This window comes from Hemitrygon akajei, chromosome 2 (assembly GCF_048418815.1).
Source record: "Hemitrygon akajei chromosome 2, sHemAka1.3, whole genome shotgun sequence".
In the NCBI taxonomy this organism is placed as follows: Eukaryota; Metazoa; Chordata; class Chondrichthyes; order Myliobatiformes; family Dasyatidae; genus Hemitrygon; species Hemitrygon akajei.
In genome coordinates, this window is record NC_133125.1 from 196891586 (window position 1) to 196917705 (window position 26120).

A 26120-nucleotide genomic window follows, 5' to 3' on the forward strand; every position below is an offset into this window, starting at 1 on the left:
CTCGAAAAAATTCATTATTCAGTTCTTAATTCGGATCTAAAGTTCCATAAGGTCTGGGGACCTTTTATCGAGTACTTTCATAACCTTCCTCTTGACTAGGGTTTTTTTTTCTTCTTTTTCTCTTCTTTTCAGTCCCTTGCTTTCAGCTCCCTTTTTTTTCTGGTAGTAGGCATTATTATCCTCTCTTACTAAGTGTATTCACAGTCTGGGAGTTTGACTGTCCGGACTTATACTCTTTATACTGTGTGGTGGTTGGTCTGGAGTTGTTGTTGTTTTTTTCTTGTGTTGTGGGGCTTGGGGAGGACACTAAGCTCGCTTGTCTTTAATTTAGGTGCTTTTTTGTTAAATTCTCTTCCTTTGTAGCATATTGTTATTGTATGCTTAACCTTGCTCTGTATTAATGCTCCTCATTGGGATTTGGGGTTTTTAATTTTGTTAAATGTTTTGAAAAACTAATTAAAAATTTTTTTTTTTTAAAAAAGAATACTCTCCATAGTACATCTGTGGAGATTTGCAACAGTCTTTGGTGACATCCCAAATCTCCTTAAACTCCGATTGAAACATAACCGCTGTTTGTTTTGCCTTAGTTGTAATTTCATCAATATGTTGGGCCCAGGATAGATCCTCAGAAACCCGAACCTGCTCACCCTTTCCCCTTCTGATCCCTGCAGGAGGACTGCTGTGTGTTCCCTCAACTTACCCTTCCTTAAGTCCACAATCAATTTGAGGGTGACAAGCAGTTGGCAGGACAGGAGGCCCGGGTAGATCATACTGAGTGCAGGTGCAAGTTGGAAGGGCCGAGTGGCCTACTTCCTCTCTTCATTCTGGAAATCTTGGCTTGGAATGTTCGGATCCCGCCCATGGAATAGAAGTGTAATAGACAATAGACAATAGGTGCAGAAGTAGACCATTCGGCCCTTTGAGCCTGCACCGCCATTCTGAGTTCATGGCTGATCATCTACTATCAATACCCAGTTCCTGCCTTGTCCCCATATCCCTTGATTCCCCTATCCATAAGATACCTATCTAGCTCCTTCTTGAAAACATCCAGAGAATTGGCCTCCACTGCCTTCTGAGGCAGTGCATTCCACACCCCCACAACTCTCTGGGAGAAGTTTTTCCTTAACTCTGTCCTAAATGACCTACCCCTTATTCTCAAACCATGCCCTCTTGTACTGGACTCTCCCAGCATCTGGAACATATTTCCTGCCTCTATCTTGTCCAATCCCTCAATAATCTTATATGTTTCAATCAGATCCCCTCTCAATCTCCTTAATTCCAGCATGTACAAGACCAGTCTCTCTAACCTCTCTGCGTAAGACAGTCCAGACATCCCAGGAATTAACCTCGTGAATCTACACTGCACTTCCTCTATAGCCAGGATGTCCTTCCTTAACCCTGGAGACCAAAACTGTACACAATACTCCAGGTGTGGTCTCACCAGGGCTCTGTACAAATGCAAGAGGATTTCCTTGCTCTTGTACTCAATCCCCTTTGTAATAAAGGCCAACATTCCATTAGCCTTCTTCACTGCCTGCTGCACTTGATCATTCACCTTCAGTGACTGATGGACAAGGACTCCTAGATCTCTTTGTATTTCTCCCTTACCTAACTCTACACCGTTCAGATAATAATCTGCCTTCCTGTTCTTACCCCCAAAGTGGATAACCTCACACTTATTCACATTAAACGTCATCTGCCAAGTATCTGCCCACTCACTCAGCCTATCCAAGTCACCCTTTGGTGTGGTGTGGTTTGGAATTCTCCTAACATCCTCATCACATGTCACACTGCCACCCAGCTTAGTATCATCAGCAAACTTGCTGATGTTATTCTCAATGCCTTCATCTAAATCATTGATGTAAATCGTAAACAACTGTGGTCCCAATACCGAGCCCTGCGGCACCCCACCAGTCACCACCTGCCATTCCGAGAAACACCCATTCACCGCCACCCTTTGCTTTCTATCTGCCAACCAGTTTTCTATCCATGTCAATATCTTCCCCCCAATGCCATGAGCTTCGATTTTACCCACCAATCTCCTATGTGGGACCTTATCAAATGCCTTCTGAAAATCAAGATACACTACATCCACTGGATCTCCCTTGTCTAACTTCCTGGTTACATCCTCGACAAACTCCAATAGATTAGTCAAGCATGATTTGCCCTTGGTATATCCATGCTGGCTTGGCCCAATCCTATCACTGCTATCTAGATATGCCACTATTTCATCTTTAATAATGGACTCTAGCATCTTCCCCACTACTGATGTTAGGCTGACAGGACGATAGTTCTCTGTTTTCTCCCTCCCTCCTTTCTTAAAAAGTGGGATAACATTAGCCATTCTCTAATCCTCAGGAACTGATCCTGAATCTAAGGAACATTGGAAAATGATTACCAATGCATCCGCAATTTCCAGGGCCACCTCCTTTAGTACCCTAGGATGCAGACTATCTGGACCTGGGGATTTGTCAGCCTTCAGTCCCATCAGTCTACTCATCACTGTTTCCTTCCTAATGTCAATCTGTTTCATTTCCTCTGTTACCCTATGTCCTTGGCCCATCCATACATTTGGGAGATTGCTTGTGTCTTCCCTAGTGAAGACAGATCTAAAGTATTTATTAAATTCTTCTGCCATTTCTCTGTTTTCCATAACAATTTCACCCAATTCATTCTTCAAGGGCCCAACATTGTTCTTAACTATCTTCTTTCTCTTCACATACCTAAAAAAGCTTTTGCTATCCTCCTTTATATTCCTGGCTAGCTTGCGTTCGTACCTCATTTTTTCTCCCCGTATTGCCTTTTTAGTTAAGTTCTGTTGCTCCTTAAAAATTTCCCAATCATCTGTCCTCCCACTCACCTTAGCTCTGTCATATTTCCTTTTTTTTAATGCTATGCAATCTCTGACTTCCTTTGTCAACCACTGTGGCCCCTTTCCCCCCTTTGAATCCTTCCTTCTCCGGGGGATGAACTGATTTTGCACCTTGTGCATTATTCCCAAGAATACCTGCCATTGCTGTTCCACTGTCTTTTCTGCTAGGATATCCGTCCTGTTAACTTTGGCCAGCTCCTCCCTCATGGCTCCATAGTCTCCTTTGTTCAACTGCAACACTGACACCTCCGATCTGCCCTTATCCTTCTCAAATTGCAGATAAAAACTTCTATCGGGGAAAACTTCTCCCTTCTATCGGGGAAAAGGTCCCTCCATATATCAATTAAAGCAAAATCCTCAAAAAGTGTATTAACTTTCTTATGTAAAGATTTTCTTTCATTGGTTTTTCTATTGGAAGAGTCTAAGTTTGGTTGTAATTGTAAATTTAAGTCTCCCCCACATATCCGGAGACCTTCTCTTTCCGCTACCATAATATCAGTAATTTTCTGAAAGAAACCAATATCATTTCCCGGGGGTGCGTATATATTCAATAGAGTAACTGAATTTTCATCTATATTCCCCCTTACCAGAATATATCTGCCCTCTTTATCTCCCATTTCAAATACTTTTTCAAAATTTAGCTTATCAAAATTTAGATAAGAATAGCAACTCCTCTCCTAGGTCCTGATTTATATGAGGAGAAAAACAAATTAGTGAAGCCCATTCTCTTTAGTTTTCTATGCTCATTATCACTTAAATGAGTTTCCTGTAAATATACTACATAGAAGTAGGAATTGTTGGATATTGAGAGATGGTTGAAACTCTCGACGGTGAAACCGGCAATGAGGAAAAACGAGACCTGGGTGTCATTGTACACCAGTCATTGAAGATGGGCATGCAGGTACAGTAGGCGGTGAAAAGGGCAAATGGTATGTTGGCATTCATAGCAAAAGGATTTGAGTACAGGAGCAGGGAGGTTCTACTGCAGTTGTACAAGGCCTTGGTGAGACCGCACCTAGAGTATTGTGTGCAGTTTTGGTCCCCTAATCTGAGGAAAGACATTCTTGCCATAGAGGGAGTACAGAGAAGGTTCACCAGATTGATTCCTGGGATGTCAGGACTTTCATATGAAGAAAGACTGGATCGACTAGGCTTATACTCACTAGAATGTAGAAGATTGAGGGGGGGATCTTATTGAAACGTATAAAATTCTAAAGGGATTGGACAGGCTAGATGCAGGAAGATTGTTTCCGATGTTGGTGAAGTCCAGAACGAGGAGTCACAGTTTAAGGATAAAGGGGAAGCCTTTTAGGACCGAGATGAGGAAAAACTTCTTCACACAGAGAGTGGTGAATCTGTGGAATTCTCTGTCACAGGAAACAGTTGAGGCCGGTTCATTGGCTATATTTAAGAGGGAGTTAGATATGGCCCTTGTGGCTAAAGGGATCGGGGGTATGGAGAGAAAGCAGGTACAGGGTTCTGTGTTGGATGATCAGCCATGATCATACTGAATGGCGGTGCAGGCTCGAAGGGCCGAATGGCCTATTCCTGCACCTATTTTCTATGTTTCTATGTTTCTATGTGTTAGCTTTCATAAGTCAAGGGATAGAGTATAAGAGTTGCGATGTAATGATGCAGCTCAATAAAACTCTAGTTAGGCCACACTTGGAGTGCTGTGTCCAGTTCTGGTCGCCTCACTATAGGAAGGATGTGGAAGCATTGGAAAGGGTACAGAGGAGATTTACCAGGATGCTGCCTGGTTTAGAGAGTATGGATTATGATCAGAGATTAAGGGAGCTAGGGCTTTACTCGTTGGAGAGGAGGAGGATGAGAGGAGACATGATAGAGGTGTACAAGATATTAAGAGGAATAGACAGAGTGGACAGCCAGCGCATCTTCCCCAGGGCACCACTGCTCAGTACAAGAGGACATGGCTTTAAGTTAAGAGGAGGGAAGTTCAAGGGGGATATTAGAGGAAGGTTTTTCACTCAGAACGTGGTTGGTGCGTGGAATGCACTGCCTGAGTCAGTGGTGGAGGCAGACACACTAGTGAAGTTTAAGAGACTACTAGACAAGTATATGGAGGAATTTAAGGTGGGGGGGTTATATGTGAGGCAGGGTTTGAGGGTCAGCACAACATTGCGGGCTGATGTTCTATGTTCTATGTTAAATTAAGCAAGTCACCAGGATCAGATGAGTATACCGCAGAGTGGTATAAAGAATTTAAAAATGAGTTAATTCCTGTTTTACTCCCCACACTGAACTGGGCTCTAAAAAAGGCACAAATGCCACCCAGTTGGAAGGAAGCGATAATCTCAGCTATAACGAAAGAAGGCAAGGATGAAATATCCATTCTTAATGTAGATTATAGAATACTTACCTCCATCCTGGCCAAACAATTAGAGGGGTTTCTACCCATACTGATACATAACGATCAGACAGGTTTTATACAACGCCAAACACAAGACAATATACGAAGGTCATTTCACATTATGGATCATATACAAAAAAATAAAATTGAAGCAATAGTGATAAGCGTGGATGCTGAAAAGGCATTTGATTCAGTTAATTGGAATTTTCTTTACATAGATTTGGTTCCCAAGACACAATTATTAAAACTATACAGACACTAGATGACAACCCTACTGCTAGGATTAAAATCAATGGATATGTATCAAATAGTCTTACCCTAGAAAGGGGCACGAGACAGGGTTGTGCATGGTCACTGCTACTCTTCGCGTTTTATCTGGGACCATTAGCTCAATACATCAGACAAAATGAAGATATCAGGGGAATTACTATTAAAAGGACAGAGCATAACTTGGCTTGCATACAGATGACATTTTGATCTATCTAGGGCAACCAGCATACTCTTTACCTAAATTGAAGCAATCCTTTGAACAATTTGGTCAATTATCAGGATACAAGATCAATGAAGATAAAACCCAATTACTTTCATATTACTATAGCTCACCAAGGGAAATTGAAAGTAGATATCCCTGGGCATGGCAAACAGTCTTTCCAATATTTGGGCATCATTATGCCAAAAGATTTGGCAAAATTATCAGAATGTAATTATCAGCCTTTATATAAAAAATTAAGGAAGATATAACAAGATGGAACCTGATTCCTTTTTTCAGTCTCAGTTCAAGGATTGAGTCTATTAAAATGAATATACTGCCCAGACTGTTATATCTCTTTCAGACTGTACTAATAGAGATTAATCAAAATCAATTCAATGAATGGAACAAGATGTTATCAAGGTATATTTGGCAGGGTAAAAGGCCTAGAGTTCATCTCAAAACTTTGTAATTAGCAAAGGAAAAGGGGGATGGGGCCTACCTTCTCAGAGATTATTATTTTGCAGCACAGTTGAGATAAGTGATATGTTGGTGCAACCCATCATATGATGCTCAATGGAAAAACATTGAGGAGCGGGTACTTCCCATCCCCATACTGGCAATTTTGGCTGATAACAGCCCGCAAAGGTACATAAACACTATTGAAAACCCATGGGTAAAATGGACTTAAAATATGGAAAACTGTTATAAAAGAATATAATCTAGAAGGAGATATTGCAATTCTTAAATGGTGTCCATATGACTCGGATTTTACGACAATAAACTGGATGCTAGATTTAAGGACTGGACAGCTAAAGGAATAACAGTTCTTTGCAACATAATGAAAGAAGGAACACTGTTCAGTTTTGAAATGCTTAAAGAGAAATACATTAGAAAAACAAGATTTTTATCGGTATTTACAGATGTGACAATATGTTATTAAGACGCTTAAAAATGTAACCAAGGCAAGTACATGCTTGATAGAGCTATTTAGAAAAGCATATAATCCAGATAATGGTAGTAGAATCATTTCAAACATGTATAAGGGGTTGTCAAATCTTAAAACACATTTGACTTCATACATTAAAACAAAATGGGAGAAGGAAGGAGGGATAATTATATCTGAGGAAGAATGGACAACAATATGGAGATATCAATGGAAGTGTACCAATTCACAGAAATGGAGGGAGTTTGGATGGAAAAACTTGATAAGATATTTTATTACACCCTCTCAGAAATCCCATTATGATAGTAACCTCCCTGTTTGCTGAAGAAATTGTGGAAATCAAAATGCAAATCATTATCATATTTTTTGGGACTGCCCTGTTACCAAAAACTATTGGAGTGGGATACACAATTTTTAAATGTGAAATACCCTTAGAGAGTAAGACCATATATTTTGGATATATAACTCAAGAATGGTTGGAAAGAGATAAATATTTAATGAATATACTGCTGGTGGCTGGTAAAAAGACTCTTACTAGTGTTAGGGTTAATGTTAGGGTTAATTCGAGACTGCCATTACAGGTCAGGAGTGGCTCACGTAATGAGAGGGCGGGGGGAGCGAAACTGGGGACCCTGCTACACTACAGAAACTACCAGTGTCACGCGATTCAGTAAACAAAAGAAACAGGTAACTCGTGAGCATATGGCTGCGGGCCAATAAGATGGACACAAGTGCCCGATATTACCTAATATGTAGCGGGGGGTTGTGCTGGGGGGAAAATGGATATAAATAAGAGCAGATTATAAGGGGAGGTCGGAACGCGCCTTCTCCAGCGACTCCGTCCATTCGCTGTGCCAGTTACGAATTCTGCAATAAACCAAAGTTTTGTAATATTCCGGTGTTGGTTGTCTCTCTTCCTAAACAAACACAGGGCAGAATTTCAAGCCCAACACTAGGAAATGGTTATCACAGGAGAGCCCAACTTTAAATGCATGGATGGAAATTACAATGGACATTTACAAAATGTCAAAATTTACAAAATTTACAAAATACACACTGGAATTTAGAAGATTGAGAGGGGATCTTATTGAAATGTATAAAATTCTAAAGGGATTGGACAGGCTAGATGCAGGAAGATTGTTTCCGATGTTGGTGAAGTCCAGAACAAGGGGTCACAGTTTAAGGATAAAGGGGAAGCCTTTTAGGACCGAGATGAGGAAAAACTTCTTCACACAGAGAGTGGTGAATCTGTGGAATTCTCTGCCACAGGAAACAGTCGAGGCCGGTTCATTGGCTATATTTAAGAGGGAGTTAGATATGGCCCCTGTGGCTAAAGGGATCGGGGGTATGGAGAGAAAGCAGGTACAGGGTTCTGAGTTGGATGATCAGCCATGATCATACTGAATGGCGGTACAGGCTCGAAGGGCCGAAGGGCCTACTCCTGCACCTATTTTCTATGTTTCTACAATGGAGAAGATAACAGCGTTGTTAATCATAAGCTGGAACAATTTGATTCGTACTGGGAAAATGGTTTAACTATATAAAGCCTCATAGGCCTGATTTTATTCTCACAAATCAATGAATATGTTGTAAAAAGATCACTCCCTACTTGTACATAGTTTTTTTTTCCTTTTGCTTGTTTTTTCTCTCCACTCTTTTCTATAAGTGTATGTATAAATACTTTGTGGAGACTTGTGATATATATGATTATATGATATATATGTACAATGTCTGAAATACATCTTATGGAAATGTTTGATTGATGATGAACTTCAATAAAAAAATAAATTACAAAAAAATAGAAGTGGAAAGCAGCTTCCTGAATCCAGCAATGGAAAGGGGGGGAAAAATCAGGAAACACTGGCTTGGGTTGAGCATCTAGAACATTCGCTGATGGTTCTCGACAAGAAAATAGACAACAATATGGTAAAACTTGATGCTACCTCTTCTGAGATCAAGTTGTTACTCGAGAGTTTTCAATGTGTGCAGGAAAATATTATTTCCCTTGATTCTGAACTTAAAGAGGTGAAGCGTCAAATAGTGGATATCTCAGCTCGCTTGGAAAAGTCTCAACATAAGATTATCGATTTGGAAGCAAGAACCCATCAGAATAATATTCGAATTGTTGGACTGAAGGAAGGATCTGAGAGTGGGGATTTATTAGGCTACTTTGGTAACTTGTTTTAATCTCTGTTGTCGGATATTTTACCTCAATCTCCCGATATCGAAAGAGCGCATAGAATTTTCACTTCAAAATCTCAGGATCCGAGACCGGTTTTGGTCTGCTTCCTTCGTTTCAAAGTTAAAGACCAAATCATAAAATATGTAAGGAAACACAGAGCTTTTAAATTTAATGGTTCTGAGATCCTTTTTTATGAAGATTATCCATGGGAAGTTATGGACCTGCGGTCTAAATTCCTTCCAACCATGAAGATAGCCTATGAGAAGGGATTATTCCCATCACTTCAATATCCAGCCCGATTAAAATTATTTCCCAAAGATTCGACTCCACATGTTTTTCTGGAGCCCAAAGAGGCATTGGACTATATTAACTCTATTTCAGTTGTAGCCGAGGTTTGAATGGTTTTAGGTGTGCTGAATAATTGTCATTTCGGAAAGAAGATAAGCTTTGAAGATTTCTGATTTGTTTAAGATGTCCTTTGATTGATCGATCATTTAAGAATGATGAATGACTTTTCTGAAATCTGTTTGCACCACTGAGTGAATTAACACAACGGACAGATTGTTTGATTATTTGTTTTTATCCTCCTTTTGTTTTTCATTAATTAAGTGATAATTTCCATAGTTCATAAGGACTTTTTCTTACATATACATAGTTGTGAGTGCTTAGTATATAGATATTTAGTTTTTTCTAAAAACAGGTTTTCATTGGGCGTGTCAGTTAAATGAAGAATGGTGCTGATTTTCTTCAGTAGAGATTAAATAGGCATTTTTCTCATTGTTTAATTTTACTGTTTTGACATTTTTGGAGATTGTTTCTGCATTCCCCAGCGTGTTTTTAAGGGTTAAGTATAAACACTTCTTTTCTCTGAACTTTTATGCTGAATGTGGGGAGCCAGATGTTGTAGAGAAATACTGCACAGTACAGACCCTTTGGCCCATGAGGTTCTACTCACCTTTCAATCTACTCCATGATTAACCTAATGCTTCTGTCCTGTAGAGAATTCCATTCGCCTTTCATCATGAGCCTATCTAGGAGTCTCTCAAATGTCCTTACTGTGTCTGCCTCTATGGCTACCCATGGCAGATCTTTCCACGCACCCACTGGTCTATGACTAAAAATAAACATCTCTGAGATCCCTATACTTTCCTCTAATCACTGTAAAATTGTGCCCTCTTGTATTAGCCATTTCTGCTGGGAACCCATTTCATGTTTTAATGATTACTCAGCCTCACCAGTGTCCATTGTTCCAGCTCTGTAAAGCAATGGAAGGCATCAAAGTAAATTGATATTTAAATTGGATATGTATCAGTTAGAAGCAAGGCCTGTAAGTGGGCAGAAGAACCAGTTAACATGACTTGATGTGGTGGTGTGTTGCTTTGTAGTGTTTGGCTTTTTTATGTTTAGCAAAATATTTTTTCCTCTGCAGGGCTTTTCTATTTTAGGGCTGTATGTACGTTTGTATTTTTTTGTAACTGGGGGGAGGAATTAAGGAAAGCTTCTAAAACCGCTATTATAAAATGGGCAGCTCAAGGAATCTCTCTCTCTTTTTTACTCTATGGGGATACATTTCAGCCTTTTTTTTTGCTGAATTTCGGGCTTTTGGGGGTGGTGGGAGGATTGGGGTTAGTTTTGAGTTATAGGATTAATTGTAAGATTAATTTTAGTTTTCTTTTTTTGTATTTTTTTCCCATTATGGAGTTAGATAGATAGATAGATAGATAGATAGATACTTTATTCATCCCCATGGGGAAATTCAACTTTTTTCCAATGTCCCATACACTTGTTGTAGCAAAATTAATTACATACAATACTTAACTCAGTAAAAAATATGATATGCATCTAAATCACTATCTCAAAAAGCATTAATAATAGCTTTTTAAAAGTTCTTAAGTCCTGGCAGTAGAATTGTAAAGCCTAATGGCATTGGGGAGTATTGACCTCTTCATCCTGTCTGAGGAGCATTGCATCGATAGTAACCTGTCGCTGAAACTGCTTCTCTGTCTCTGGATGGTGCTATGTAGAGGATGTTCAGAGTTATCCATAATTGACCGTAGCCTACTCAGCGCCCTTCGCTCAGCTACCGATGTTAAACTCTCCAGTACTTTGCCCACGACAGAGCCCGCCTTCCTTACCAGCTTATTAAGACGTGAGGCGTCCCTCTTCTTAATGCTTCCTCCCCAACACGCCACCACAAAGAAGAGGGCGCTCTCCACAACTGACCTATAGAACATCTTCAGCATCTCACTACAGACATTGAATGACGCCAACCTTCTAAGGAAGTACAGTCGACTCTGTGCCTTCCTGCACAAGGCATCTGTGTTGGCAGTCCAGTCTAGCTTCTCGTCTAACTGTACTCCCAGATACTTGTAGGTCTTAACCTGCTCCACACATTCTCCACATGTTTTGTATATGGTTATACTTATCACCACCAGTTTTGATTAGCCCACGCTGGTATGTGTGTATTTATGTGTTAAATAAAATAACATTTCTTTATGGTGACTAAACAGATAAATGTTATAAGTTGGAATGTACGTGGTTGGAATCATCCTATTAAGCAAAAGAAGACTTTTTAAATTATTAATCAATTCCAACCCGATATAATTTTTGCTCAAGAAACGCATATCAAAATAGGTTTTTTAAAATGTGGAAGGGCCTTCAATTTCATGCTACTTGTCAAAATAAAACAAAGGGAGTATCTATTTTTATTAAATCTAGTATTTTATTTATCCAAGAAGACATTGTGTCAGATATTAATGGTAGATTTTTAATTGTTAAAGGAACAATTTGTAATAGAAAAAGTGTTCTGGTTAACCTATATGGACCTAATGTAGATGAACCTTCCTTTTAAAAAAATGTATTTGCTTTATTGCCAGATTTAAATGAATATATGTTGTTAATGGGTGGTGATTTCAACAGTTTAAATCCTTTGATTGACAAGAGTTCAACCAATGAGCGACTTCCGAGTTGTTCTGCATCACTTATTAACTCTCTATTAATTGATTTTGGCCTGGTTGAAGTTTGGAGACATTTATATCCTAATGATAGAGATTATTCTTTTTTTCACATGTTCACAAAAAATATTCGAGAAACGATTATTTTATCTTTGAATATTAAAATGTGAATACTTATTCTTAATAAATCCAGCTTGATCATTGGAAATAACACTAGGTAAAATACTCTCGTCTATTAGCCAAAATCTTAGAAAGAATTTTAAAATCCACATTCAGTAAAAAGAGATTGATCTTTCGGAAGCTCATTCAGATAAATCTTTTTCTTTGTTAGGAATTAGTGAGATTGATGCTTCATAAAAAGTTTTCAGGAGGTTCCCAGAGGACATAGAATCAGTGAAAATGTGACAAAAATGAGGTGTAAGAAAGTCTTATAAAATTCCACTGTATATCCTTCCGGCCCCGGAGCCTTACCTGGTTGGAAAGAGGATATAGCCCCTGCTACTTTCTCTTGTTTAATAGGTGCATCTAATGTATTCATATCTTGGATAGAATTTTTAGGTATATTCAATTTTTGCAAAAATCTCTTCATAAAAGTAATACTGTCCAAAAATTCAGATTTATAAAGGTTAGAGTAGAAATCCATAAATACCTTGTTAATTTCATAAGGATCAACCATTTCAGTTCTATCATGTCTTTGTATTTTCAGGATCTGTCTTCTAGCCATATTTGCTTTGAATCGACCAGCCAATAATTTGCCTGACCTGTCCCCATGTGTATAAAATTGACTTTTAGATTTAAGAAGTTTCTGCTCAATGGGAAAAGTCAAAAGCAAGTCATGGTGTGTTTGGAGTTCCACCCTTTCCTCATAGAGATCTTCACTAGTAGGCATTACTGAGTAAACTTTGTCTATTTCTTTAATCCTATTAGTAATCACTAAAAGTTCTGCCACCATTTTTCTTCTTAAACCTGCTGAGTATGAAATTATCTGTCCCCTAAGAAAAGATTTCATCATGTCCCAAATAACCAAATTTGACATTCCCTCAGTTGTATTTTATTCTGTCATAAAACTTACAAAGGTTGAGTCTTGTAACAATGTAGCATTAAATCTCCACTGAGGTATCTTCAGTATATTATCAGAAAAATTCAAAGTTAATTTCATGGGTGCATGATCCGACAACGCAATGACATCATATGCACAATCAGCAACAGAGGGCACCAATCACGTGTCCAGCAAAACATAATCAATTCTTGAGTATTTATGGTGGGGGAAAAAATCCCTCTCATTAGGTTGCATAAATCTCCAAATATCGACCAGACTGTATTCTAATAGAAAAGAATTAATACAGGTCGCAGCTTTGTTAGGAAGCAATGGATTGGTGGACGATCTGTCAATCGACAGATTGAGACAGCAGTTAAAGTCACCGTCTATAATCAACTTATATTCATTTAAATCCGGCAGCTCAGAAAATAGCTTCTTAAAAAATTCAGGGCTCTCGATATTAGGTGCATAAACACACACCAAAGCCACCTTTTGACCACATAACAGACCAGTGACAATTAAATATCTTCCAATTAAATCAGTAACAGTGTTAAAATGTACAAAAGGGATTTTAGAATTAATAAAAATAGATACCCCTTATTTTATTTACTGATAAAGAATGATATAAGGGACCCTTCCAAAATTTAAAAAAACGATTTTCATCCTGCCTACGAATATGAGTCTCCTGTGCAAAAATAATATCTGCATTAAGTGTTTTAATTTCTTAAAAATCTTTCTGCGCTTAATAGGTTGGTTCATACCATTCAGATTCCAAGATATTATATTAATTTTATTAAGATCCATATTTAAAGTTTAATTTGAAATTTTATGAAGTAAGCTAATGCGCAGGCGCAAACTAAGTTCGAAAAAGAACGAAAGATGACTCGATCAAAAAGAGAAACAAGATGATTGACAAGAAAGAGCCTCTCAGGACCGCCCAGTCGAAAAAAAACTAATCTAATAGACCCGCCCTCTCCCCCAAAGACCCAAAAACCGTCCAACAGATTCATTTAAAATGCATAACCATGTATTCAAAAAGCGATAAATCCAACCAACCAATATACTACAACTAATGTTAATGACTTACATATCAAAGAAAGAATAAGTAAATAGATATATTAAATCAAAACTATATTAACTATTAAAGCAAACAACAGCAGAGCCAAGTAAATCAGCCAAGTCCATGTCTGGGCACTCAAAGCATGGGACGGACTTTCATCGAAGCCGCTACCAACAGCTCCCAGCTAAAGATTAACTATTCAAATTGCTTACGAAATGGACTTAAACTCCTTTATGATTTTCCAACCGTCTTCCGGGGAATCAATCCGTTTTGAATGAGAGTTAGGAGGAGTAATTATAAAACAGGCCGGATAACGCAGAGAGGGACGACAGTTCAGCCATGATTTCCCGATATTTAATTCTTTCAGCATAAATCTCTGGGGTAAAATCTTCAACTATATGAATCTTTACTCCGTTGTAAATTAAGTTATCCCTTTCCCTTACATCCCGAAGAATAGCTTCTTTGGTTGTAAAATAATGCAGACATAATATAACAGGACAAGGCAGAAGGCTTAGGGCGTCGAATTCGGTGGGCTCTGTCCAGTATCGGACAGGCTTCAAGAATCTCACTAAAAAGTGAATATAACATGTTCGCAAAGAACTTTAATGGTTCACCAGTTTCCAAATTTTCAGGCAAACCCAGTATGCGTAAGTTCATCCTGCGATTTCTGCTTTCCAGATCAATCGTTTTCTTCTTAATTATTGGTAAGTCCGAAGTAACCTCATTAATTTTCTTTTCCATAAAATTCTTGTTCTTTAATAGTTTGACTCCTGTTCTCTTTCAATTCTATGTGTGCTCTGTTTAAGCATCTGATATTGACTTTCCAGGTTCTTCAAAGATTCCTGAACAGCGAAAATAGTTTTTTCAAGCTTTCATTAGCGTTCGTCGGTTTATCGATCTTGGTGTCCACCGCACCAGTCTTAGCATTTATAACTTCTATTAAAGAGAGCATTCTTTCTGAAGTAGAAACTTCCTCTGATTTCTTTGTTCAGCTTCAGGAAGAGTTTTGCCACCCCTAATTCAATTCCAGATAGAGTATCAGCCATCGTAATTGAATCGCAAATCCTTCAGCAAAGGTAATAAATCTTCAAACAAATCTAACAGTGATAAGTAAGTTGTAAGAGATGGAGCCGCGATAAACGTGCCTTACTCCATGAGCTGCCGAGGGCAGAGTCCGTCTGTGACTGTCTGTGTCCTTGTTTTAAAGGTAAACAAGTTAGTGAACAACATCATAGTCCTGCCGCACCGAGGCGCTCTTTTAAAGTGAACAAAACCTGTGGGTTCATAACAGACCCAACCAAGCCTTATCATGGAGAGTGAAATTCTCCACACCGGTTCAAGCCCTGATGGTGGTAGGGTAACAACTGTTCATGAGCTTGGTGGTGCAGGACCCAAGGCTCCTGCCCAATGATGGTGGCAAGAAGAGAGCAAGACCTGGATTGCAGGGGTCCTTGATGATGTGCAGTTGTGCTTAATGGTGAAGGGCTTTACCTGTGACTGACTGGGTTGTCTCCACCACACACAGTAGTTTCCGACCAGATTCTCCCGGTCCAAGTTCCAGGCGGGGGTGGGGTCGAGGCAAGCTCAGGAGCTTGGAAAGTTTTAATTCTCTGTCAGATGATCTCGGTCCAAAAGATTGACTGTTTATTCCCCTCCAAAGATGCTGCCTGACTTGCGGAGTTCCTCCAGCGCTTTGTATGTTGCTCAAGATTTCCAGCGTCTGCCAGTCTCTTAGGACACAGAATAATACAGTACAGAACTGGTTCTTCGGCCCACAAAGTTGTGCCGACTCTAAGATCAATCTTCATCGAGCACCTTCGCTCTGTCCACAGCAGCAGGCAGGATTTGCAGACCGAGGGGCACTCAGCCTATCGAGTTTGCTCTGCAATTTGATCATTTCCCTCTCAACATCAATAGCCTTCTCCCCAGACCCTTTCACACCCTGACTTCTCAAGAATCTATCAACCTCTGCTTTAAGTATACTCAATGAATTGGCTTCTACAGCTGTCTGTGGTAATGAATTCCACAGATTCACCACCTTTGGCCAAGGAAATTCCTCCTCATCTCTGTTCTAAATGGAAGTCCCTCTACTCTGAGTCTGTACCCTCTGGTCCTAAACTCCTTGGCTACAGAAAACATCCTCTTCACATCCACTTTCAACATTCTAGGCCTTTCAACATCTGATGAGTTTCAATGAAGCCCCCTGCCCCTCATTCTTCTGAATTCCAGTGAGTACAGGCCCAGAGCCATCAAATGGTCCTCATAAGCCTTTCATTCCTGGAATCATATCAAATGGTCCTCATAAGCCTTTCATTCCTGGAATCATATCAAATGGTCCTCATAAGCCTTTCATTCCTGGAATCATATCAAATGGTCCTCATAAGCCTTTCATTCCTGGAATCATATCAAATGGTCCTCATAAGCTTTTCATTCCTGGAATCATTTTTGTGAACATCCTTTGAATCCTCTCCAATATCAGCACATTGTGATGAGCAAACCAAGGTTGAGATGGGGTCCACAGTTGACCCCCATGAACTATGCTGCTATTGGGGGGGGGGGGAGATGTGAGAGAGAGAGAGACATGATTTAATGTTGTGGTTCTTCAGCTGGTTGTTTACCTTAGCTCCAAGGACACTTTGCCTGCATGTTCAGATTCCTGCAGAGACAGCAGGGCGGAGCCGGTTTGATGGACAGCCGATGTCCAGCAAGTGGAGATAAAAAGCAGGTCTGCTAAGATCCAGGCAGACACACCACGGGACACTGAACAAGCTTTGTGCACCCACGTGAAGGTGGGGGTTTGAAGGATCGATTCGGGGAATCGATCAGTGGCTCACAGTGTGTGAAGGTGCGACCGGTGGAGACTTGTTTGTGTGTCCACCCTCGCCTGGGTGACAGGTCTACCACTGAAGAACGGCCATACGGGGTCACAGTCGGTGACCATAACAGGACAGGAAGATAACAGAAGGTTCGACAGCAACTGCATCACCTCTCGCTCTCTCTCTCTAACGGTACACCAGCAACTACCTCGACTAAACTGAACTGAACTGAACTCTTCACCATCGTAAGACTATCCATTTACCCCTAGACTTTGAAAGAGCCTGGTTTTGATTCCTATTTCCACACTTCTGTATAAATCATTGCTAACCTGTTTCATGTATTTGCATTTTATAATACTGTATTACTTAGTTTACTAATAAACACTATTAGTTTATAGCAATACCAGACTCCAAGGTGTCCCATTTCTGCTGGTTCTTAACCCGGTCACGGGGTATGTGACAACATCCTTTCTTAGATATGGGGCACTAATACTCTGAGTGAGGCCTCAAAAGTGTCTTATAAAGCCTCAGCATTTTATCCTTGCTCTTATATTCACCGGCAACCAATAATCTCCAATTATTCCCACAGTTTGCCTCCTGCCAATCAGCCAATGCTTGTATCTTTCCTGTAACACAATGGACTTTCATCTTGCTAAGCATCCTCATGTGCAGCACCTTGTCAAAGGTCTTCTGAAAATCCAAGTACACAGCATCTACTGATTTCCTTTTGTCTATCCTGCTTGCCATTTTCTCAAAGAATCCCAACAGATTTGTCAGGCAAGATGTTCTCTTGAAGAAACCATGCTGACTATAGCCTATTTTACCATGTGCCTCCAAATACCCCAAAACCTCATCCTTAACAATCAACTCCAACACATTCTCAAGCACAGAGGCCGGGCTAACTGACCTATAATTTCCTTTTTCCTTCCTCCCTTCCTTCTTGAACAGTGGAGTGACATTTGCAGTTTTCCAGTCTTTCAGAACCATTCCAGAACCTAATGATTCTTAATTCACTTCTGCCCTCTGATAATCTCCAAATTCCAGCATGCTGCTAGTGTCTTGCACAGTGAAGGCTGATGCAAAATACTTGTTCAGTTCATCTGCCATTTCCTGGTTGCCCGTTACTAGCTCCCCAGTGTCATGTTCCAGGGGCCCAATATCTACTTTCACCTCTGCTTTACTCAAAAAAATCTTTTGGTTCCTCTTTGACATTATTGGCTAGCTCGCCTTCATATTTAATCTTTTCCTCTGTTACTAAAAGCTTCCCAATTCCCGAACTTCCCACTAGTTGTTGTTCTTTTTTATGCCCTCTCTCTCTTGCTCTGATGTTGGCTTTGACTTCCTTCGTCCCACCTCTAGAATACCACTTCTTCTTCTTCCGGATGTTTCTATCCCGCACCTTCCAAAATGCTGCCAGAAACTCCAGCCATTACTGCCCAGCCACCATCGCTTCTAGTGACCCCTTCCAATCGACCTTTGCCAGCTCCTCTCCCATTCCCTTCACTGGAATACTGATGCATCGGACTTTAGCTTCTCCCTCTTAAATTGCAGGGGGAATTCTATCATATCATGATCACTACCTAATCAAATCCAGTTCATCACACAACTGATCAACCGCAAGCAGCTCGGAAAAGCCATCTCGTAGGCACTCTACAAATCCTCTCTCTCGGGCTCCAGAACAAACACCAGCCCGATCTACCCGCATATTGAAACCCCCCATGACTATCGTAAGGTTGGCCTTTTCTATTTCCCATTTGAATTTGAGCCCGCATCCTGGCTCTGTATATAACTTCTGTCAGGTCTTTTTACCCTTGCAGGTTCTTAACTCTACCCACAATGATTCTACCTCGTCCCATCCTATGTCACCCCTTTCTAAGGATTTAATTTCTTTTAACCAGCAGACTGTCCCCACCCCTCTGCCTACCTGCTTGTCCTTTCAATACAAGGTGTGTCCTTGGAATTTAAGCTCCCAATTAAATTTTCTCTCAGCCCAACTCCGTGATGTCATACCTTACAATTTCTAACTGTGCTGAAGATCATTCCGCATTCGGTCCTGTATTTGTCACCTTTTTCACTTTTGTCCCCGTTACACTTCACTCACCCTACAGACTGAAATTTTCCATCATCTGCCTGTCCTTCCTGACGGTCTCACCATACTCTGTCTCTGCCCCATCCTCAGCCTATCATTCAGTTTCCTGAACTAGTTTACTGATGGCTACCCATTTCAATCCTACTTCCCATTCCCAATCGGACACGTATATCCATGGCCTCCTCTACACCATTCAGGTTGGAGGTGCCACATCACACATCACATATAGATTTCTCCAACTGCCAGTAATTTCTTTCCCCCCCCCCCCCCACTTCTCTTTTTCTATTCCCCATTCTGGTGCCCGTCTCACCCCTTCTCTTCTCCTCACCGGCCAATCACCTCCCTCTGGTGCCCTTTCTCACCTCGTCAAATCTGCTTTCGGAGTCCTTCTTCTTCAGCCCTTTTCCATCTTCCGACTGCATCGCCCTCTTCCCCGTCACCTGGCCTAACCAGCTTGAACTCCTCCTCCGGCATTCCGGCATCTTCGCCCTTCTCGGCCCGAAACACAGGCGGTTTGCTCCCTGCCTGACCTGCTGAGTTCCAGCTTCTGCAGAATCTCGGTTTGGAAGTTTTGGAAGTTGGTTCAGGACCGCCGGGGTGGGGGGGATGTTGGTGGACAGACCAAGATTCGAGTCAGAGTTCAAGTTTATTTTGATAGGCCATTCCGCGGTACTAATGTCACGAAAATTGGCTTTTCCCGGCAGCATGTTAACATAAAGAACACATTAAAGATAACGACACTCGTGTGGGGAGAGACCGGGAGCCATGCAGTCGGTTCAGGAACCTGATGACAAAGGGGAAGAAGTTGTTGAACCGCCGGGTCGGGGCAGATCAAAGAGGTCGGGAGGTTTTGGGGGGCCGGGGGAATAACCGAGACGGGGAGAGAGGGGTGTAGGGGTCGGGACGGGTCAAAGAGATCGGGAAGTTTTTAGGGGCTGGGGGAGTCACGGAGACGGGGAGAGGGGACGGAGGGAAGCGTGTGCTTTCGTTCGTGTTTACCGCTCCGGGGTATTTTTCAACGGAGAGTCACGGCGAATTCGCCCTCAGCCCCGCCTCTACCCCCACACCCCCCCCCCGCCGGTATTCCGGGAAGAGAAAGTGAAACCGAGAGCGAAGTAAAGGCGCTGCCGCGGCCGCTGCAGATCCGCCGCCACCCGCAATGGACGCAGCCGCTGCCCTGCTCGGGGTCGCCCTGATTCTCGGGACCTGCCTCCCACCAGGTAAAACCCCAACCCCGCCGCGCTCCGACTGAGTCCCGGAGGGCAGGTGGAGGACCCGGAAACACCATTCTCTGCTGGCCTCCGTCTCTCGCTCCCGGCGCTCAGGCCTGGCCAGCTCGACCTCTCCCGGTCGGTCACAGATCCGGAGCCGGATCCGGTTCGTTTCCGACCTCCGACGCTGTCTGCACGTTCTGCCGCACATCCCGGCGGCGAGCGGGGTCGATGGGGATGGGGAGGGTAATCTCCCGCTGAGAATTATCTTCAGAGTGTGCTGGAGAGGGATAGAACCTGGGGACCCCCCCCCCCCCCCTGCGAAATACCGACTCGCCCCGACCCCCCGTGACTGCCCTTCCCCGGGTGTGAGATGAGGCCGAACTTGGGTTGGCAGAGTAACACTTCATCTTCTGTCTGGGTAGCCTCCAACCAGATGACATGAACATCGATTTCTTTAACTTAGTTATTTCTCCTCAGCCCATCTTTCCCTGTTCTCCCATTCCTCACTCTGGTTCCCCTCCTCTTTCCTCCAAGGCCCATTCTCCACTCCTATCAAATCCCTTCCTCTTCTGCCCTTGGCCCTTTTCACCTGCCCCGCTAGAAGCTGAAAGCAAAACTGTAATGTTGAGGGTAACTGGTTAGAGTACTGTGAGCAATTTTAGGCCCCATATCTAAGAAAGGATGTGCTGGCATGGGAGAGGGTCCAGAGGAGGTTGACAAGAGTGATTCTGGGAATAAAAGGATTAGTTTACCAGGAGTGTTTGATGGATTTGGGCCTGTACTCACTGGAGTTTAGAAGAATTGGGGGGGGGAGGGGAATCTCTTTGAAAGTAATTGAACATTGGTAGCTCCAGACAGAGTGGATGTGGAGAGGATATTTCCTATAATTGGGCGTAGGACTAGACGGCACAGTCTCTGAATAAAGGCAAGTTTATTTATATAACCCTTTTCAATCACAAGGCAGTTGCTTTACATAGAAAAAGATATAAAATTAGACATCAAATTTCAGGCCATATAAAAGGGAATAAAATCACACAACAATAGCTATGATAAATAGAAGTTTCAATGCAGATTCTAATTAAAAGCTACAGCGAAAAGAAAAGTTTTAAGCCTCGATTCGAAAGAGCTTAAAGTACGATCAATGTTTCGGGCCGAACCCCCTCAGCAGGCCTCAGGGTTTTGGCCTGTACTGTATTTTTTCCCCATAGATGCTGCCTGGCCTGCTGAGTTCCTCCAGCATCTTGTGTGCGTTGCCTGGATTTCCAGCCTCTGCGGATTTTCTCTTGTTTGTAGTGTTTTAAATTCATTCCTCTGGTGGAGAGGAAGCCAGTGTTGGGAGCTGAGAACTGGAGTGATGAGCTCCTGGTCTCAGTGTGGACTCTGGCAGCAGCGTTCTGAACGAGCTGCGGCTGTCTGAGGGATTTTTACAGAGACCTGCGGAAACGCCGTGACAGTGGCCAAGCCTGCTAAAAATAGGAGATTTTCTATATCTTGCTGAGACTTAAGGCCTTTGGCTCTCGCTCTAATGTTGTCGAAATCCAGACCGGAAAATATCCGTACAGACGCCGAGTGCCAAAAAGCTGTCAAGTTGCTGACAAGCAACCTTTTCAGTGATCTTACTTAAACGTGGTAAGTTTGACATGGGCCTGTAGTTATCAATAACCGAGGCAGCTGGTTGCTCTTTTTTAAAAGCAGCTCAATAACTACAGTTTTCAGGGCTTTTGGGAAGCAGCCTGATAGAGGTATTGACTATCTTTAGAATGTCTGACGCTTTGCAATTAAAAACATTTTTTAAAAGGCTGTAGGTAAAAGGAAACAGGAGGAGGATTTCAGGTGTGGCACAATTTCCTCTGTGGTCTATATTTTGAATCGTGTCATCTTAACGAAGTGAGTTCTGAGTGAGTGAAAGGATGACACTGACCTGATGCAGACACACTGACAACATGTCTAACCTTCTGAATTTTGTCAGTAAAATAGAACGCAAGGTCATTACGTGACTTTGTAGACAGGAGTTCAGGTGCTGCTGATGTGTGAACCTCTCAAATAAGGCACGTGCATTATAGCTGTTTGTGTTTATAATATCAGAGGAGGACGGCCTTGCATGTCTCAGCTTCGTAGATGCAGAAAGTTTCTTTATAAATGTTGCAATGGACCTGGGATTTTGTTTTCCGATATTTGTGTTCAGCTTCTCGACACTCTCGCTTTTGGAGTTTAACCAGCGAGGTGTTTCGCCGTGGTGCTTTTTGCTTCCCAGAAACTACGTTTTACTTTGGTGGGGCTGATTGCATCACTGACATCTGTAATTGTAGACTTGAGCTGGTCTGCAGGGTCACTGACAGAGGCTGGCGAGAAGGCAGGTGCGGGAGAAAAGGCCTGCGTGAACAACACCTTGCTGCTTTCAGAGATATATTGTTTTGTGATTACCTTGGTTTGAGCGTTAGTGAATAGAGACATAGTCATTTTAAAGAGCGCACAGAATTGATCAGAAAGAGCATCACCCCAAAAGTGTTAAGCCCTTAAGACAAGATTGAGGGTGGCGGTAGAGGGGTGTCCATTTCGAACAGAGGTGAGGAGGAAATTCTCTAGCCAGAGGATGGTGAATCTGTGGAATTCACTGTGGCGGCCAAGTCGTTTAAAATAGATTGATTGCTGAAGTGTCCTGCGGGCTAGCGGAGGGAACGAGTGCCTTACACCTCCTTTGGTAGAGACGTATCTCCACCCCGACACCGGAAAGGTTGGAGGGAGGAAATTTAAAGGGAACAGAAAGGCAATTTTTTCACACGGAGAATGGGAAGTGCCTGGATTGTGCAGCGAAAGGTGGAGGTGTGACAGGAGTGTTCATGAGGCTCTTAGGCCCATGGATGTGCAGGGAACGGAGGGATGTGGACAGGAAGGATTAGTTCAGTACAATCCCGTGAACCGAATGGCCTGATCCGGTGCTGACGTGCTCGCTGACCAGGCTGATGTTGACCCGTGTCTCCTGGGCCCTGCGTGTTTTAATCCAAGTTCTCTCTCCACCCAGTTCTGAGCCACGGTCCCATGCTGGATACCGGGATGCTGGTGGACTGCACATTTGTAGAGGAGGCGCGTGGCAAGGGGAGCTTCCCCGGCTCCGTGGACCAGACCGACGCCATGCTGCTGCTGCGGAGAGTGTCGGGCCGTAGGATGGAGGACGAGAAGCCCTCGGGCGTGGCCGTGCCCCCTGACCTGAAGCCAGGCATGTTCCTCGAGGTGTTCGGTAAGATCCCACAAGCTCCAGGGTGTTGAGAGCCGGGTGGAACGGGACAGGGTGCGGACTGGCCATGTGGCCTCTCCCTGTGCATTACGGGTTTACGGATCACTGATGTGCTTCCTGATCCAGAATCAGGTTTTCATGTTCTAGGTACGTGGTGAAAGTTGGTGTTTTGTGACAGAAGTCAGGTGTGAGAAATGCACACGCACATAGTGCAAAAAGCAAGTAAAATCACTGAGATAGCATTCACGGGTTCACTGTCCGTTCAGTCAGAACTTGTTCGGCCACAGTCTCCTACCCCAGTGTTACAAGAGTCACCCCTTGTAATAATGATCAGTGAGGCACAGAAAATCTGTACTTACCAACAAGTAGTGTTTATTGTCTCAACTAAAGAGCAAAGTCTAACTACCTGTTAGAAGCCCTGACCCTCCGTGAACAGTCAATGAAGAGAATTGCCCAGGAATGCTGGCCTCGTGGTCCCGATCTCCACGTGTCCGTGGAGACGTCCCCTCCTTATCCGCCTGCTGGCCGAGGCGAAGTTCGTCCTCCATTGGCCAGATCCAAGGTCACATTCCCCGTGGCGTCATTGTTCCCACCCCTTGGTATAACTTGTGGCCCCTGTTATATGTCTGACCCACCGATGCATGTTGTAGAGAGACTGATTATTCACGGGAAAAATTGGCAATAAGTGATTTCCATAAGTACTGAAACCACACTCTGGAAACAGTTTCTGCTTTGTCATTTATTCTGGTCAAGACCAGTGATCGCCCCTTTGAGGGCACCTTGATAAATCTATTCCTTTCCCAGTACCCATTCATAACAATAGCTTGTGTTGGTGGGTTACTTAAAGATAACTTAAATGATATTTACCGACATTGTGAACCCTTTTCAAAGAGTAGGTTGAATTATTTCCATGTCGGGGAATGTGGAATGCTGCTCCGACACAGAAGCTTCCTTTACCATCATCACAGGTACCCAGTACTCTGTAATATGGCATCCTTTCTCCAACCCATTCTTTTAGATGCTCACCTGAGAGCCAGTTCGCTCCTAGATGTGCATCAAGTTGCAATAAATTAGTGCGAATCATGGTAAGCCACCATGGTAGCTGTTTGTGTTTATAATATCAGAGGAGGACGGCCTTGCATGACTCAGCTTCGTAGATGCAGAAAGTTTCTTTATAAATGTTGCAATGGACCTGGGGTTTTGTTTTCCGATATCTGTGCTCAGCTTCTCGACACTCTCGCTTTTGGAGTTTAACCAGCGTGGTGAAAGTTGTAGCACCTGTAGCACGGATCTCAGTTTTGTGCATTTCCTCAGGCATGAGGTCTGTGCGGTCAATAATCAGGTGTGTTGAAAATGAAGGGGCTTCAGAAATTTAACCACACCCAGAGTTACCTGGGATGCATCTCGACCAATGTGATTAGTTTGTACCTGATCTTGGTCATTTTCTCCAGTAATATCCCTTATTTTCTGGAGGATCTGTATCCAGGGTGTTGATCGTTGCTACCCCTGATGCATAACCTGCTCCCACTAATTCCAATAGTCCTCTTTTCCTTCTATTTTTGACTGGCTTAAACTCAGTCCTGCTGAGTTGTCTCCCAAGAAGGTGAGTACACAATGGTTTTATTGTAGGTGAGCACCATGCAGGCACCATTGTTTCAGTTAGATTAAAGATTACAACCTGCTGGTTCCCTGGTACCAAAGTGTCAAACTCCCCTGTATCTTCTAACACTAATCCTACCCCGTTTGTATTACGCTGAGTCTCTCTGCTTTTACGCTCTGGTGTAGATTCTGTCACCTGTGGCTGTGGAGTGGTGACCTTGCTAATAGTTTTGAAAACCTGGAGAGGGCCTGGCCCCTGACAAAAAGACTTCTCTGTGTCCTTTAGTGTCTTCCCTAGTCTACTCTCCCTGTGTACTACAGTGCCGTGGGCAGTTTATACTGAAACATAGAAATCTACAGCACATCGCAGGCCCTTCGGCCCACAATGTTGTGCCAACCATGTAACCTACTCTAGAAACTGCCTAGAATTTCCCTAGCACAGAGCTCTCTATTTTTCTAAGCTCCATGTACCTCTCTAAGAGCCTCTTAAAAGACCCTATTGTATCCACTTCCAGCACCGTTGTCAGCAGAGTACTCCACGCACTGACCACTCTCTGTGAAAAGTTACCCCTAAGGTCCCCTCAGTACCTATTTCCAAGCATTTTAAAACTGTGCCCGCTTGTGTTAGCCATTTCAGCCCTGGGAAAAAGCCTCTGGCTATCCACACGATTAATGCCCCTCATGATCACACAGCGAGTAGTCTATCAGGTCACCTCTCATCCTCCGTCGCTGCAAGGAGAAAAGGCCGAGTTCACTCAACCTGTTATCATAAGGCATGCTCCCCAATCCAGGCAACATCCTTGTAAATCTCCTCTGCACCCTTTCTATGGCTTCCACATCCTTCCTGTAGCGAGGCGACCAGAAATGAGCACAATACTCCAAGTGGGGTCTGACCAGGGTCCTATATAGCTGCAACATTCATACAATTAACTGGGTCAAAACAAAGCCCCACTTTGGCCATGTAATCACTCCCCAGTATACGTTCCTGCTCCCTGGGTAATTCCACCAACACAACTGAATGTTCCAATGCTATGTCTCCTATTCTCACTTCCAATGTTACACTCACATGCCCCACTTATTACCTCGTATCTCCCAATTTACGTTATTTACATTAGTGGTTCTGGATCCTCCAGTGTCCCATAAAAAGGTAACAGGGCGGCCTCTGACCCTGCCACTCACTCGAGATCTTCCGGTTTCATCCCACCTTGTGTCACACACCCACACCGGTGAGGCCTGACACCGTCGCTGAAGCTCCGGGTACAATCCCCTGGATG

At 42.7% G+C, this 26120-nt stretch overlaps 1 protein-coding gene across 3 annotated transcripts in view; it reads left to right on the forward strand.

Annotated features, from left to right (window-relative positions):
• The first annotated feature begins 19882 nt into the window (after positions 1 to 19882).
• LOC140719843 (tapasin-like) overlaps positions 19883 to 26120 on the forward strand; it is a 28088-nt gene continuing 21850 nt past the window's right edge. For 2 of the 3 annotated variants that reach the window (XM_073034764.1, XM_073034771.1), the window contains exons 1-2: positions 19883 to 20018; positions 23035 to 23250. In XM_073034764.1, the coding sequence (XP_072890865.1) occupies positions 19958 to 20018; positions 23035 to 23250 (277 nt within the window). In that variant the 5' untranslated portion in view covers positions 19883 to 19957. Of the gene's footprint in view, positions 20019 to 21527; positions 21642 to 23034; positions 23251 to 26120 lie in introns of those variants that run through there. The other variant, XM_073034780.1, reaches the window with a different exon arrangement.